General features: G+C 55.6%; 1 protein-coding gene across 2 annotated transcripts in view; it reads left to right on the top strand.

Annotated features, from left to right (window-relative positions):
- Positions 1 to 10,518, top strand: part of TNFRSF8 (TNF receptor superfamily member 8) — a 78,206-nt gene extending 67,688 nt beyond the window's left edge. For both annotated transcript variants that reach the window (XM_058719042.1, XM_058719043.1), the window contains 3 exons: positions 2,383 to 2,408; positions 4,995 to 5,199; positions 8,350 to 10,518. In XM_058719042.1, the coding sequence (XP_058575025.1) occupies positions 2,383 to 2,408; positions 4,995 to 5,199; positions 8,350 to 8,597 (479 nt within the window). In that variant the 3' untranslated portion in view covers positions 8,598 to 10,518. The remainder of the gene's footprint in view (positions 1 to 2,382; positions 2,409 to 4,994; positions 5,200 to 8,349) is intronic.
- The last annotated feature ends 6,623 nt before the right edge of the window (positions 10,519 to 17,141 follow it).

Below are 17,141 nucleotides of genomic sequence, written 5' to 3'. Positions count from 1 at the left end.
CGCCCGTCCACCCCCATGACCTTGCCAGTTTTGAGGATTACTGGCCAGTTATGTTGCAGGATGCCTCTCTGTTGGAATTTGTCTGACATTTTCCTCCTTATTAGATGGGACTTAAGGGGCGAGGGGAGGAAGACCACATGAGTACAGGGTCATTCTCATCATATCACATCAAGGTTCATGCTCTCCAGGTGATTGATCATTGGGCACCTTCACGTTTGAGATCTCATTTATCTTCACAAAAACCCTCCAAAGTTGGCATGATGTGTCCCATTTTCCAGACATGAGGACTGAGCCTGGGAAGGTGAAGTAATGTTGTGTTGGCCTTCCTGCCAGGAAGGCCTCTGCTTCAAGACTGCTAAGCAGCCTCATTGTTTGGCATTTGGCTCATTTTCAGTTTTTTGTTTATTATAAATACCACCTCTGTGCACAACCCTGCTGTGTTCTCTTGGGTTATTTCCTGAGGGTGTGTACCCAAAGAGGGATTACTGGGTCAAAGGGTGTGAGGTTTTCCTTGCCAGTTGGCTCTTGAGAAACATGGAACCGGTTCACAGGGCATGAGAAGCTGTGTTCCTTTTTACCCACATCCTCTCCAAGACTGAATTTTATCACTTTTATTTATTTTATTTTATCTTGTTACTTTGTTGTACTTTCTCCCTGTGGCCACCCAAATCAAAGTTGGCTGTTTGCAAAACTCAAACTCACTCTTGAAGGGCAAAGATGAGGGGCGCCTGGGTGGCTCGGTCGGTTAAGCGTCCGACTTCGGCTCAGGTCATGATCTCACGGTCCGTGGGTTCGAGCCCCGTGTCGGGCTCTGTGCTGACAGCTCAGAGCCTGGAGCCTGCTTCAGATCCTGTGTGTCCCTCTCTCTGTGACCCTCCCCCATTCATGCTCTGTCTCTCTCTGTCTCAAAAATAAATAAAACGTTAAAAAAAAAATTAAAAAAAAAAAAAAAAAGGACAAAGATGAGGCCTCACTGACATCATTTAAAGGAAGCTGCCTCGGGCCAGAGAGCATTTGGTGGCTTGGACTATGGACAGTGGCTACCTAGTGGGAATGAGCCACGGCCTCCCAAGGTGACCACTCTGCTACCAGTTGTCAGTGACAGTGTCACCAGTGCCAGTGACCACTCTGACACCAGTTACCAGAGGAAGGAAACTCGGTGCATTTGTTAAGTCAAGAATCCAGAATTGTGTCATTTTATACACGTTCTCCTTTTGACCATCATTCTGGTTCCTTTCCTCTTTAGACACTTTTTAGTGTCCGGTTCCTTTCCTCTTTAGACACTTTGCTGATGGTCGCTTAAAAGGTACATGTAAGAGTGTTCCCCAAACTGACCTAATGTCCACACAGCATGTTCACACCACCTGTCTTGTTTGTATTATCACAGCTGGTGGGCCTCCAGTGAAGTGTTTCAGCTAGGATTCAGGGCTCATGGTTCCCAGAGCTGCTGAAATCAGAGACTGTTCTGGAGGTGACTTAGCTCATTGGCATTTTCAGAGCAGATCTCTCTGGTCAGGTATGCACACCCACAGCAGTCTATTCCAAGTCTCCGAGAGGGCCTCCTCAGGAGTCCTAAAGGGCTGTGTGTCCCTAGAGGACGGTCTATGCCGGGAGTTGATTTGCCCTCGGGTAGACCAGATGCCTGGGCACCATCCCCAGCTGTCTCAAATGGCCAGTGGGCCGTGGCTAAATACCAACATGTGCTTGGCCATGACCTGGCCCTGTATTTGATAGGAGAGAAAACCTGGGGGTGGGGGTTTGGGATAAGAAGAAGTTGTGCCCTGAGAATCCCTGGGTCTGTGCCTCCTGAGCCCACCAGAGGGGGATGGTAGGTGGCAGGCTGACGATGAGCAGCTGTCTTCCTTGAAGGTGGTCATATGGGCTCTTCCAGGCACGAGTCGTAGAAACCGAGCTCCCACAGAAGGTCTCCAGGGTCGCCTGGCTTCGGTGTGCCCAGAGCAGGTTCAGCAGAGGTCCTCAGGATCGGTCATCTGCTCTGTATTACCAGTCCTGAGGTCTTCCGTGAGACGTTTGCATGGGGCTCTAAGGAGTTCTGGGCTCTCTAGACCCTGGGGGCTACAAGATAGTGTCCGCAGCCACAAACCAACTTCTGAGCCCATGGGCTGGAAGAGGGCGTCAGTACTGTGATTGGCTTAGTGGCTGGGGGAGAGGTGGTTCCCGGTTCTCCCATTGCCGCTACAGAAGTGAGCGCTGGGAAATGAGTTTCTGTGCCCAGGGTTGGGCGCAGACTCTGAAGCCATCCACTGCTCTCCAGCCCGAGGGCCTGATAAGTGTCAGCCGCCATCCACGTGTGGGCTGGGACAGGACCAGGTAGCTCCCAGAGCCTCCTTGGTGAAGTCACTGCTGTGCTTCTTTTTGCAGATTCCAGGCCCAGGAGGAACCTGACCGTAAGTAGCCCTTCTTTGCCCCGCCTCCATGGCTTTGTGCCCCTAACTCTGACTCCTTCGCTAACAGACCTGCCGGTTCTGAGAGCTGTGGGTCATTCCCCTCCCACAGTGATGGGGTGCGCCCCCCGCCCCCGCAGGTTCAGGCTGGGTCTGCCCCCAGTGGGATGCTCTGAGCACAGCGGGGCGAAGCCAGGCTCTGGCAGTGGATGGGGAGCCCCACCCGCTCAGCTGCCTCTGGCTCCCGGCTCACCCTGCTGGGGACTCTTCCAGAAGGGCCGTGGATTTGGTTTGGGCCGATTTGGGTGCCAGGTGTGGTCAGAGGAAGGCCATGCTGACCTCCCCTTTTCTCCTTCACTCCTCTGTGGCTCTCATCCTCACAGCTGGGATGGCAAATCCAGAGCATGACTCTGAAAATGTAGCCATCACACGTGGGCACTCCCCAGGAGCCAGGCACCTCGCTTGTGACTCTTAAAGTTACCTTGGGTAGGCCGTACAACACTCAGAGGTTGGTACTGTGGTCCATTTTACAAAAGAGGAAACAGAGGCACAGATGGGAAAGGATACTCCACAGCTGGAAAATAGATCAGCGAACCCTGGTTTGATCTGAACCCTGGTTTGTATGCCTCCAAAGCTGGTACCCTGGGCTCTAAGGACCTCTTCACCTGCCTTTTATAAGCAACTTGCTGTGGGCAGGCGCTAGGCCAGGCTTTGCAAACTTTACCGCTGATCCTACGATTACCCCAGTTGGGGCCTCGACACCTGGTCCTCACTGGGTTTGGCCTGGTGCCCTGCTACGCACCCGGCCTCCAGGAGCAACCTTTGCGGGGAAGAGCAGGGGTGTTGCCATCGGGAGCTGAGGGACAGGGCAGGACATATGGATGAGTCTCATGTGTGTATGGTTCACCTATTTTTGTTTTCTTTGATCAAGTTTTCCATACCCTTTTTTAAAAAAATTATTTATTTTGAGAGAGTGTGCATGCATGCAGGTGGGGGAGGGCAGAGAGAGACGGATGGAGAGAATCTCAAGCAGGCTCCCCACTGTCATCGCAGAGCCCACGTGGGGCTCAAACTTGTGAAACTGTGAGATCATAACCTGAGCCAAAATCAAGAGTCGGATGCTTTAACCGACTGAGCCACTCAGGCGTCCCCCCCGTCACCCACCCATGACTTTCTTTTGACTCAAACTTTCACCCTTGGAGAAAGGTTTCCATCCTTTAGTCTTTAAATATAATAGAACCACAATGTGAGTTCAGTTTCAAATTATGGGAGGTCACATTCAAATATGCTTGGGTCAGATAAGTGGCTATTACAATACCAGGAAATGTCATGAACAAGGCATTTAATGATTTCTAAGATAACCAAACATCTTTTGGCCACGGGAGTCAGTGCTTTTATAGTAACTTGTTTAAAATGCCATCTTTTGGACTTCAAATTAATATAAAAGAATATTTGGGGTTATGTAGATATACTTTGTGAATTACTCAGACTCATTCCCTAACTAGTATGTGTTAGAACATTTCATGAGGGGCGCCTGGTTGGCTCAGTGGGTTAAGCATCTGACTCCTGGTTTTGGCTCAGGTCGTGATCACACGTTTCATGAGATCGAGCCCCAAGTCAGGCTATGAGCACAGAACCTGTGCTATGAGCACAGAGCCTGCTTGGGATTCTCTCTCTCCCCCTCTCTCTGTTCCTCCCCCATGTGCTCACATGCTGTCTCTTTCTCTCTCTCTCTCTGTCTCCCACTCTCTCAAAAATAAACTGAGAAAAACCCAGAACATTTCATGAGACCACTTCTCCTTTATGCTTACTTATAAACGTAAAAAACTAAACCATTTTCCTGAAAATGTACAGAACGCATTGATGTAATCACGAACGACCGCTGTCCCAGGAGGTCAGGGCTGGGGAGTTGGGGTGGGTCTGGAGCGCACACTTACCAACAGGTGCTTTATGAGCATGGATTCCGGAGCGAGGTGCCAGGATTCAAGTACTGGCCCAGACACTTACTAACTAACCTGAGCAAGTTCCCTGACTCCTCTGTGTCTCCGTTTCCTGATCTGTAAAATGGGGAGGGGGCTATTCTCAGTGCATCGCACTGAGTGATGCACTGGTGAGTGCAGTGTGGGATGCTGGCTACTGTCATTTAGTACAAGTTAAAAGCAACACGACTTCTAAAATTCTCCATAGGGACATCTCAGGTTCTCAAACCTGAGAAGCCTTGGGGCACCTGGGTGGCTCAGTCGGTTGGGCGTCCGACTTCGGCTCAGGTCATGATCTCACGGTTCGTGAGTTCGAGCCCCGCGTCGGGCTCTGTGCTGACAGCTCGGAGCCTGGAGCCTGCTTCTGCTTCTGTGTCTCCGTCTCTGCCCCTCCCCCGCTCATGTTCTGTCTCTCTCTCTCTCTGTCAAAAATAAATAAACATTAAAAAAAAAAAACAGCTGAGAAGCCTTGGGTGGTGTGTGGCAGCTTTAAGGCAGAGAGGGAGACCCACTGGGGTCTACAGACATGAAGAGACAGGGGCTTCCCAGCTCAGAGCCCGAGGGGAGGTTGGGGCACCCCGCATCAACTCCCCATCTTCTGTGTCCACAGCAGTTGAGGAGTTGCATATCGGTGGCCGAGCCGGGCACAGAGGAGCTGGGATTCATGGGCCCCCCGGCCATGGAGACCTGCCCCAACGGGGAAGTCTGCCTGGAGAGCATGCGGCTGCTGGATGCCAGCCCTGCCGGGAGCCCCCCGTCCCCCAGGGACCTTCCCGGGCCCCGGGTGACCTCAGAGCATACCAACAACAGGATCGGTGAGTCTGCCGATTTGGGGTGTGGTCAGGGCCGAGGGGGCAGCAGGGAGATGGGCACTGGCTCAGGGTCCAGTGCCCCCGACCGGAACCAGAGACCCTAGGGTGCGAAGGCCCAGCGAGGAGGAGGCCCTTGTAAGCAGGAGATGCTTGTTGTGAGAGAGATAAAGCATGCTTAGGTATATCACGAAGGCTGTTCCCCCTCGTTACCCCAATTCAAATTTCTGTAAGACAGGAATAGTGCTAATTTTGCCTCATGGGGCCATTGCGAGACGTGGAATCATGCGTGGAAGGTTGTCCTGGTGGGTGGGGGTGAAGGTGGGGGAAGGGGCTCCCCTGACTGGTGCCTGTTGTTGAGGTAAGATGTGGACGCTGCCCCATCCCCCAGCAAAGAGCCCCGTGAAGGGACAGGAGGACACCTTGAAAGGTGCCGGTGACAATAAGACCTGCCACTTGTCTAGGTGAAAGTCATCTCTCATTGTCCCATGGCCTCTGAGGACAGTGTCTTCCTCCTCTTTTTATAACTGGGGACACTGCAGCTGCTGGGGGGGGGGGATAGGTGCGTGAAGAGATCTTCCCTGTCACACAGCCACTGAGTGGCCCAGCTGGGACATGGCCCCCCACCTGCGGGGCTCCGAAGCCTTTGGCTTGCCCACGGCGGCCTGGAGGCCAGCACTTCCCGAACTGCAGCCGCCCTCCCACTCGGGCGGACCTTCTGCTTTGGCTTCCCAAGGGCCTCCCTGTCTCCTCTCCTTCTGCTCTCCACCCTGCTACACCCAGAGTGTTTGTGCCAAAATATATGCCCGTCCGTTGTGCACCCCTGCTTAAACCCCTGGGGCTGGGGCAGGGGTCCCTGTTGCTCTCAGGATGGATTCCAGGACTCTTATTCCGGCCTTCAGACTGGTCACCAACTGCCTCCTCCCCACCAGACTCACCCGCCTCCTGACCCCACAGGCCTGCTTCTCCTACCCACTGGCAGTTTCCCGAGTTCACAGAGCCCTCCCTCCCTCCTGAGCTTCTCTGTGGAAGCTGCTTCCTCACCCTGGATGGGCAGCTCCCTCTTTAAATCTCGTCAATTCCTGAGCTCCTGAGGCCCCTGCCCTTTTGCCTCCTCCTCCAGGAAGTCTTCCTGGCCCTCTGCACTCTCCTGTCTAGACCAGATGCCCCTCTGCTGTGCTCCCCCAGACCCCAGGCCTCCTGACCTAGTATCCTCAGCACCCAGCAGTGTGACTATTTGTAGCCTCCCTTCCCCCCTCCCCTCACCCCTCCACCTGGCTGTGAGCTCCATCTCTGTCCTCTGGAGGGGTAACCGTTGCTGGGTAATACCAAAGAGGCTTTGTTCTCCACATTTCTGTCGCAGTCGCTGGTGGATTGAATTCTTTGGGGCTGAGTCTTTCATATGAAAACAAAACTTTTGGAATTGTAGCTTTCAGCAAGGTTTTTTGTTTTTTCCCCATTTTTTAAAAGAGGGTTATTTGGGGAAATACCACCAAAGACATCTCCTCTAAATTTCCTAAGAAGTCCTAATTTGAACGTTTGAGTCCCTGCCGAGGGCAGTGCCCGGAGCTGCGGGGGCAGGTGGAGGGAGGTACCGAGCTCCCGGGATGGGAGTGGGCAGTCTGCTCCAGCTGGCCTGTTAGCCTTGCTGGTGAGCGTGGTGGTTGGGAGCGAAGGCCTTGGAGGTCCTCTCAGGAGCCTTTTGTCCTTCTCATACCATCCCAGAGGGGCCCCTGCTGCCCTGTCCAGCACCCCCGGGGGACCAAACTGCAGCTTGAGCTTTATCCCTCGCCCCCAGGGCACCAGGCAGGGAGAGCCCCTTCACTTCCCACCAAGATAACTTGCCTGGATTCTAGAGCCCTGGGTGGGCTGCTCCACCCCAGCTTTCAAGTTCCTTCTTGAGCTTCCTCATTCAGACTCCAGAGATAGTCACGGGGCCGGGCTGCTGGGAGGCCCTGAGTGCAAGGCCATGTAGCTGGGCCGGGTAAAGGCTCTTCGCTTCTCGGCTTACTTAGCTCCCCTGAGCCTCCAAAGCCCCAGCCATAGATGGTGGTACGGCCCTTAGGGAATCATGCCTCTGATGGGCTGTGCTGCTGATTCATCCAAGCAACATACACCAGCAGCCCTACTACGTGCTACTCAGGCACAGCTGTGAAGGCCTCGGGTGGGCGATGGGAAACACGTAGCGAACACCTGAAGACCCGAGGTACGGCCCCGAGAAAGACTCCCAGGCTGCGGCTAATTATCAACAGGGCTGAGGTTTCTTTTTTTTTAATTTTATTTTTAAGGTTTTTCATCTTTCAGAGACAGAGAGACAGAGCGTGAACGGGCTCTGAGCTGTCAGCACAGAGCCCGACGGGGGGCCCGAACTCACGGACAGCGAGATCATGACCTGAGCTGAAGTCGGACGCCCAACCGACCGAGCCACCCAGGCGCCCCAGGGCTGCCTGGGTTTACCTGGACCTTAAGAGGTTCATGGGGCTCGGGACTGTCACGGCCATGTCCCAGGAGTGCCCCCAGGCAAACCGGGACAAGTCCGTCACCCGTGGTTTCTGATTTAGGCACGTGGATAGGAGCGGAAAGGGTGGCCAGTCAGGTGGGGGTTTCTTCTGAGACTTCTGACTACCTGGTGACTTTGGGCAGGTCTTTTAACCTTTCGGGGCTTTAGGTTTTTTATCTGTCCACGGGGACAATCCTAGACTCTCCCCCTGGCAGCCGGGATGTGAGGATTCGGGAGTAACGCGTGGAGGGTGTCTGGACAGTGTCTACCACCGGCTAACCTCCTCTGGAGCTTCCCGGGGCTGCCACTTACCAGCTTCTCTCCCCAGGGCTCGCTTTCTCTCCCGGCTTTACTCTCTCCTTCCGTGCCAGATCCCCACGGAAACTGGAGGAGACCGTGAGCCTCTCCCACAAGGAGCAGGCGGGCCGGGCCAGTCCTTAACTTCTCAGCGCATGGTTTCTAGCTGTTTTATTTCCTTTGAGCCTCAGGGCACCTGTGAGGTTGGTGGGGCTTACCGTGGATCGGAGAGATTGTGTCATCTGCCTGAGGCCACACAGTAGGAGTGACGAGGCTGGGGCTTGCACCCACCTCTGCCTCCTCACTCCGTCCAGCCAGGGCTCCCGTTCCCTCACTTCAACCCATCCTTTTGCTTACAGAGAAAATCTACATCATGAAGGCCGACACAGTGATTGTGGGGACCGTGAGGACCGAGGTGCCTGAGGGCCGGGGCCTGGCGGGGCCGACGGGGCCTGAATTGGAGGAGGATCTGGAAGGGGACCACGCGTACCCCCACTTCCCGGAGCAGGAGACAGAGCCGCCTCTGGGCAGCTGCGGGGACGTCATGTTCTCAGTAGAAGAGGAAGGAAAGGAGGCCCCCTTGCCCATGACTGTCTCTGAGAAATGAGGCCTGGTCTGGGTTGGGGCTGAGAGGGCAGCTGGGTGGCCCCGGAGAGGCCAGGGTGGCACTAGTGGCACCAGGCTGGCAGCAGAGGCCTGTGTGGCCCGAACTGAGGTTCCGGCATCCGGTGGAAGACCAGCCTGGGCAGGGGGCTTCTGGTGGTTTCCAGTTGTGCCCCGCCCAGCTGCCCCCCCAGCCCAGACCCCGGGGGAGCCCGGCTCGTGCCGTGGAGACAACCCAGGGGCTGGATCCGCACGGCAGTGTTGGAGCAGCAGGCAGACAGCAGGGACTGGGCGCCCCGTCTCCCACCACTGCCAGGAAGACGCCCTCGGAGCCCGGAGCATCAGACGCACGCCGCCAGGGCCGGAGCTCACTGGCGGCAGAGGTTGTGAGGCACAGACCCCTCGGCCTGCTTCTCTCGCCCGGGGCCTCGGGAGCAGTGCCCCCCTGACCTTGCTGCCATGCCGGCAGCCCCCAGTTACTGTGGTGTGGCCCCCATGGGCACCGAGCCAGCGCCTGAGTCAGTGGGGAAGCCAAGAGACGAGGCATCGTCCCTCATCTTGGCAACGGCTGCCACGCTGTGCTCTGTGCCAAGGTGTGGGCCCAGCCTGGCCTCCTGCCCTGCTAGGGCTGAGCGAGACCCTCCTGGTGCCTCCAGCCCCTCCCTATGCTGCGGCCCCCACGGTGGGCTGAGGGCCTGGGGTCAACTGTCTCAAAATGTCCCCACCAGTTCTCCCAGTGGGAAGCATCTTGGGACCCAGATGTCTGTAGATGCTCCAGTTGCGGGGTCCTGCTCCGGCCGGAGACCCCGCCCACCTGGCTGCCCTCCTGGAGAATGGCCTGCTGAACGGGAGCCGTGGGCCCTTCCTGGATCCTTGCTTCTGTGTCCTGGGAAATGAAGATGCTCCTTCCCCAGATCTGCCACGCTCACGGATCCCGGCGGCCCCCCGCCCTGCCCTCGGGCTCCCCTGCTCAGCACCCACGGTGGGGATATGGATGTCAAAAAGTAACGTGGTTTCGCCCAGGCATTCAAATGCCTTCTTCTGGATTCTTGGAAAAGCAAGTAGTTCAGTGCAGATTTCAGGATCTTTGCAATTCACAAGAAGAGAAGCTGCTCTAACTTGTGTCCGCTGGCCTGCTCTCCCCGGGGCTTTCAGACTCCTGTAAACACACGAGGGGCCTTGGAGAGGGGCCTGTGGGCAGAGGACAGGTCGGCCGCAGCCCAGGGCGTGGAGTCTCAGCCACCTAGAGGCTCCTGGGATTACCCCCCGCAGGAGGCCAGGCCCGGGAATCTGCTGTTTACCCACCAGCCTGCTCACTGTCGGGAGGAAGTCGAGGCTGGGTCAGGAATCAAAAGGGTAGTTTCTGAAACTGCTCAGATGTTTTTGGGAAAGTTGGAGAGGCTAGGATGCTGACAGACATACCAGAAGCTGGAGAAGTTTACATGAAATTTTAGAGACAGCACCGGCACTGTGCCCTGAGCTTTGGCTCTGAGGGGCCCCGAGGACGCCCCACCCCGCCCAGCAGGCCACCCAGCAGGGTTCCGGCAGTCTCGACTTGAAGATACTGACCCACGTCTAATGAAATGGAGTATTCCCTTGCCCAAAGGCCCCTCACAAAACTTTCGATCCTCCAAAACTTTTGATCCTCAGAAAATTAGTAAGGTCCCTTAAAAAAACTAATCGTAAGGCTCAGGAAACTATCTTTGGATTAAGAGTATTTGAGAACCTCTGAGCAGGCAGGGTCTGGGCAGTCTCTCTCCCCACAGGACAGGGAGGTCCCTCTTCACCCATCCTCCTGGGCAACCAGCCTCTGGTGACAGGGAGCCCACTATCTGCTGAGGCAGCCCTTCCTCTGCGTACCGCCTACTCCCTGGTCCCAGACCTGTCCTCCGAGGATATGCAAAATAAAGCCTCTCTTGTCATAAGGCTCCTTTTGGGTATTTGCAGAAAGAGATCCCTGGCCTCCCCATGACCTTCTTCCCTCTGGGCTGGGCTGAGCAGCCTCCCAGCTTGGGAAAAGGGGAGTCACAAAGTAGTAGCATAAACACGTAGTCTCCGGAGGTGGGGGGTGGAGGGGGCGGGCAAGGGGAAGACGAAGGGGTAAATGTGAGACTTGGACTTTGGGCCTGGGCTGGGAGGGAACTGCCCCCACAACAGGCAGCCAGCCTGGAGCCCCCCTCTGACTGTGGTTCCCCTGTGGGGTGGAGGAAAGAGACGGAGGGCTGTGGTCAGACCTCACCCACCCCATCCCCAGGACTCCAGCTCATGCCCAGACCTGCAAATCAACCCAGCCGTTTAACCAGCGTCTGCCTGCCATGTGGCTGGTCTGAGAGCCACGGTGAATTTCCCTGTCTTGACCCGTGATCAGGGGCCACTTCTCAACCTCTGTCTGTTCTGATGTCCAGGTGGGCAGACGGGCAAGGCCCCTCCTACTCAGGCTAGCACTTCGTAGGCTGTAAGGATCCCTCCCGTGCACACGTACATCCCTCTTCCTGAAGAGTTTGTATTCGGGGAGTGACGGTAAGTGATGTGTCCTACGGAAGCTATTGCGCTCAAAGGAAATTTATCATTTCCCAAGCTGTCTGGTAGGTTGTAAGCTGTTCTAGGTTCTGAGAATCTGTAAGGTCAGGGCCGGTCCCCGAGATGGAACAAGAGGCTTCTGTCTCATCTCACCCCTCCCCTGGGTGGGGGGAGATCCTGAAGACCGGTCACCGGGAACTGGCCTGTTGGGCTAAACAGACATGAAAATCGGTGCTGACAGCGCAGGAAGTGGAGGGTGGGTGGGGTGGAGACTGAGACAGTGCAAGCGGGGGAATAAGGCTTGATTGGAGGCCAAAGTGAGGATATTAAAAGTTTCGAGGGGCGCCTGGGTGGCGCAGTCGGTTAAGCGTCCGACTTCAGCCAGGTCACGATCTCGCGGTCCGTAAGTTCGAGCCCCGCGTCGGGCTCTGGGCTGATGGCTCGGAGCCTGGAGCCTGTTTCCGATTCTGTGTCTCCCTCTCTCTCTGCCCCTCCCCCGTTCATGCTCTGTCTCTCTCTGTCTCAAAAATAAATAAACATTAAAAAAAAAAAAAAATTTTAAAAGTTTCGAGGTCCACTCCATGACCCTCCCCCAGGCCCCTCGCCCTGGGCCAACACCCCATGCTGGGTGCACATCCTGGGGCCGTGCCCAGGGGCCAGAGGAGCACAGGTCACCAGTGTTTGAGAGCGAGGTGCAGGCAGGGAGGTCTGCCCACCGCTCTCTGGGGCGTGGGCACAGAACAGCAGCAGTGTGCAGGTGGGGATGGGTCCTGGGTCAGACCTGGGTTCGAGTCCTAGCTCTGCCACTTACCAGATGGGCACTCTTGGTTATGTGCCTCTGTCTCCCTAAAGCTATTTCCTGGTCTTCGAGGTGAAGGTATCAGTCTCTATCCGGTAGGGTCATGGGGTTGCATTAGACGCCACCTGATACATGGATTGTGCTTGCTGCATGGAAGCTTCTGTCCTGGGTGCAGCCTGGCTGCCACTTGCCAAGAGCGAGCCCTTCCTAGGCTCGCAGAATTCAGCTCCTTCCAGCCTACAAACAGGTCACCCTCAAAAGGGCATTATAAGTGGTGGTTGGTTCCGGCAAGCCTGTGTTTGCTCTGGTAAGGTTAACCGGGGCTTTCAGGCTCTCCTGGGACCTGGCCTCCCTTGGGGCCAAGTTGCAATGGGAACCCCTCACATCATGGTCATAGGACTGGGCTGTTTATTAGATGTCTGGAACTCTGGGTATTTGCGATGTGCTCTGGGTCCCTCTGCAAGGGACGTCCTGCTCGTGGTTCTAGTGCATTCCAGGCTGTACTGCATTGCTGCTCAAGATCTTTTTTTTGAGTGGCCTCCCTCCCTCCTTCTTCCCGCCCTCCCTTCCTTCCGAAAACACCTATGGTGACCAGGCCCACGTCTAGCTGCAGAGGGACCTAGGAAGGCCTAGGTCTGTCTGTCTGGCGCTCAGACTTGCTGTCCTGGGTCCTGGGTCCAGCGGGTGGAGACCGATGAGTGTGCACAACTGATCAGTGAACAAGGTCATTCCAGGATTAACCCCACTGTGTGCTACAAGAAACCCCAATCTGGAGCCTGTGTCACAGTGTCTGGAAGGGAGGGGCAATTCTGGCCAGGTGGCCGGGGAAGTCTTCTCTAAGGAGGGGTCCTCTGAGCTTCAACCTGAGGTGACATGACAAGAGGGAGTCTGGGGACCTGGCGGCAGAACATCCCGGCAAGTCAGGGGAACAGCAACCACAAAGGCCCTGAGGTGGGAACGGCCTGGTGGCTCCGTGCGCTGAGTGTCCAACTCTTGATTTCGGGTCGGGTCACGATCTCGCGGTTTGTGAGTTTGAGCCCCTCATTGGTCTCCGTGCTGGTGGTGCAGAGCCTGCTTGCATTCTCGCGCTCTCTCTCTCTCTGCCTCTCTCTCTGTGCCCTGTGCACTCTCTCTCTCTCTCTCTCTCAAATAAACTAGAAAAAAAAAAAGATTCAGGAAGCACAGCACCCTGGTGGAAACACAGTGAGCAGAACAGAGAGAAGCAGGAGGGGAGTGTGGAAAGCAGCGGGCCGGGTCACGGGGGGCCTGCTGGGTGGCTGTCAGGCACTTAGACTTTGTCATAAAACATCATTATTTTTATTTTTCTCCTATTAGAACAATAAATATCCTGGTATTATCTCAGGAATAGGTGTGAAGGGCTGAAGCAGAGGCAGCAAAGGTTGTTTGAACCTATTTCAGAAGGAAGCCTGGGCCAGGGGCTCCAGCGGTGGCCAGGAGCCAGGAAGCAGTGGGATGGGTGGTCTCAGGACACAGAGAGAAGCCTGCATTAGTGATTCATGTGGCCCTGGTTGATGTCACCACAGGAGGCTGGCCGTCAGTCAGTCTAGTTCCCCCTTTCTCTGGGTGCCTTCCAGGAGAGTAAAAACCACACCAAAAATTCCTGGGGGAGGCTGGAGCCTTTGTTTGTTTTCGGGTGTGGGGCGTGGGGTCTCTCCGAACCACGGCCTGCACTTTCTTCCTCGGTCGGCCAGCACGCGCCCCCTTCTGTTCCATTACCGTGGCTTCGCCCGTCGGGGAAGGAATGGCTCAGCTCGGTCAGGATTCACCTCCTGCTCAAGCGACTCCGGCTACGGGGCCTCCAGCAAAGCCCTTAAGCGCCTTTAACTTCGGTTTCCCAATCCGCAAAATGGGCACAACAGCTGCCTTCCGAGGTGGTCGTGCGGCCCAGCGGTAACGCGGGGCAAGTGCTCGGCCTGGTGCTAGGCATGGTCCCTGTTCAGGAAATAGCAGTCCAAGTAGGCGTTTCAGGAGCCTTACAGTTGGCTCCAGCCTGTCTGCATTCTTTCTGTATTTGAGCTTCATGATGATAGCTGAAAAGCCAAGTATCAGCGCTCCCTTTTACAGACCGGAGCTCAGAGAGGCAGACAAACTGACCTGCTGTCACACAGCCGGGAAGTCCCCCTCCCGCCCATGTGGCCAGGATGCCTCTGTGGTTGGGCTGTGTTTATGTAGAGCCATCATCTGGCACTGTGCCCTCTGGACAAGTTTCCTTTCACTTCCCAACTCTCCACAGCTGGGAGATGGGAAAGAGGTCAGTTTCATTTCTCCTCTTCCAGGGAGGCAGAGACGGTCACAGGAGGCCAGGTAACCTGCCCAAGGTCAAGTGGCAGGCCAGTTGTGGCTTTCTGAGTCTCCTGGTGAGGCAGAAAGGACACGAGGCTAGCCCAGTCAGAGCCTCTGTTCTTGGAGCTTCTCCCCCTGATCCTGCGGGCAGGGGAGACCCAAGGCTGGGAGGGCAGGCGGTGCAGACGGCATCTTCTGGAGAACCACCTGACCCCAGTATTGCCTTGTGCATCCTCAGTCACCCCTTGTGCCCTGCTCTCTGCCCCGTGCCCCTGAGGAGCCCCCGAGGAGCCCTCCCTTCTGGGAGCCCCAGAAGGAAGACCAGTCGAGAACAAGCCTCCCCATTTCACAGATGGGAAAACTGAGCCCCACAGAGGTAAAGCAATTTGCCTAACATCTCAGCTTGGTGCTGTGTGGAGGCAGGGCGGGGGGAAATCACTGTTCAGTCCAAGTGAACAAGTAAAGATTACCTGCTGACTTTCATTCTTCCGTTTTTTGTTTTTGTTTTTAATTTGGTGTTAAAAGTAACTGTGGTGAGTGAGTCGGGTTCTTATTTATGAGGCAGCTTTGCAGGAGTCAAAGTAGTTCCCACAGCCAGACGAGAACGTCGTAGGAGCAGGGCTTCCTAAGCACGCGGCTTGTTTGGTCCAACAGGGCTCCTGCTTTGAAGGGCCAGCGCTGGGTTTACTGCTTTGCTGTGCTGTCTGATAAATTATTAACCTTTGGACAAAGGGCCCTGTGTTTTCTTTTTTTCTTTCCACTGGGTCTCACAAATGACGTAGCTGATTCTGCATAAGAGGCGGCGAAATTGTTAGGAACTTACTCAGTGCCAAGGCACTTTCCATACTTTGCCACTTACCCTCATAGTGGCCGTGATTATAGATGAGCTCGCCGGGCCCCAGTTTGCAAAAATGTCGAATGGCTAGTAACTGACCTCAACTGTCCTGGTTCTCCCTTGCTACGTCATAAACCACCTCACAACTTAGTGGCTTAAAACAACATCCGTCATTGATTGTGCTCACAGATCTGCAGTTTGGCCCCGACTTGGCAGGAGAGTCCACCTCGGTTCACACTGGTGCCCCGCGGCTGGCCCGGGGATTGTTGCGGGTTTCTCCCCACGGGCCTCTCCTGCATTCCTAGAACAAACCACCCCAGCGTAGGAAATAGGACCCGCCAGGTTCCTAAGATCTGGACCCAGAAACGGGCACAGCATCACCCTGGCTACATTCTGTTGGTTAAGCAGCCACAGAGCCCAGATTCAAGGTGAGGGGTTGTAGATCCCCCAGCCCTCAATAGGAGGGTCAAAGAATTTTGAGATCTTACTGTGTGACAGGCACTGTGCTTAATACTTCGTATATCGCCTCATTTCGTGTTCCCAATAATTCGACCCTTACTGCTCCCAGAGTTGCCTCAAGGAAGCTAAATATAACCTGTCCAAGGTCATCTGGATGGAATTTGAATTCGAGTTTGTCTGTCTCCGGAGTGTGAGCTCTGACCTTGGGGACGACCTGACCTGTGCATTCAGGAGCCCCCGCAGTTGAAATGAGGCAGAGCCGGAAATCCAGCCTACGTCTGTTTGATTCCATAACTTTGGAGGCATTCAAAATAATCAGCTCAACACCCCAGTTTCCAGATGGGGAAACTGAGGCTGCAAGAGGTCTTGCTGGGCCTCCCCTGAGAAGGGGGGGCAGCGTCTGGCACCTTCTAAGGCAGGATGGGTTCCCCCCCTCCACACCCTCGCCGGGGCTGCGCACAGCCTGGTCAGGAAGTCACAGAGAGCTGTGGGCAGGTTATGCAAGAGGCTGTCGCAGGGATATTGTTTTTCATTGCGATCACACTTCACTCAGGAAGTACCCACAGCTTCGGTGGGTGCCGAGAGAGGAGGTGTTGAGGCAGGTGTCAAGGGAGGGCCCCTCACTTCGGGCAGAAGACCCCTTGTGAACTCTGGGGCGCTCCGGAGATGGCCTGGCCAGGTTCATTCACTCAAAGTTCTCTGAGAGCCCCTCTGTGTCCCTGTGAGCTGGGCTCTGACCAAAGAGGTAGGGGCTCCATCCCTACCTTCCAGGATGTCCTGCATCAGTGAGAAAGACCATACGGACTCTTACTTGCCGAGGCTTTTTGTGTTCTCGTTTAAACCCCACAGTGCCCTAGGAAGAGATTGCTATTAATACCTCTCTGTTACAAGTGAGGAAACGGAGGCACGGAGTAATTCCGTCACTGGCATGAGGTCACACAGCCGCTAAGTGGTGCAGCCAGCATTCAAAACCCAGGCCATCCGGCTGGAGTCCGAGTTCCCAACCACTTGGCCATGCTATTCCGTCATAGCTGAGGCTGCGGTCACCGCTGTGCTGTGGCTCCGCCCTCAAGTCCCAGACCCTGCAGAGCACACCACCCGGGCATCTGCCAGGCTCCAGGCTCCAGAACCATACAGCGAATGGAGTTTGCCTCCTGGCTTTCATCCTCCCTTTTGGAAGCCCAGCTCCGACTGGGCTGTTCTCTCATACAACCTTTGGTGGTTCCCCAGTACCTACAGGCCGGAGTCCGCCTGCCAATCTGGCCCTCGCAGGCACGTCCTGCTACCTCCCGTGGCTCCTGTATCCAAACCAGTCTGCGACCCAGCTGCGTCCCCTCTCTCGATTCCACCCCACCTGCCCCTGACACCAAATACAGAAGACACGTCTCGCCGTGAAATCTCGGCCCAGCGCCCCAACTCCCAAACCTCCATCCTCCACTTCCTCCTCCTCCTCCCCCTCCAGAAAGCCTTCCAGGACCACCCAGGACCAGGGCCTCTGTGTCCTCCAAGTTCCCACAGCACTGACTTGTGAAGAGGGTTGGGGGTCAAGTCCCAGAAGGCTCACAAGAAACATCTCTGTGCGGAGAGAAGAATTTGTTCACCCGTTTGGCGGAGTCGTTTGAGCAGCAGAC

This window comes from Neofelis nebulosa, chromosome 2 (genome assembly GCF_028018385.1).
Source record: "Neofelis nebulosa isolate mNeoNeb1 chromosome 2, mNeoNeb1.pri, whole genome shotgun sequence".
Lineage (NCBI taxonomy): Eukaryota > Metazoa > Chordata > Mammalia > Carnivora > Felidae > Neofelis > Neofelis nebulosa.
Note: the sequence above shows the minus strand (reverse complement) of the source record. Positions and strands in the feature narration are given on the sequence as shown.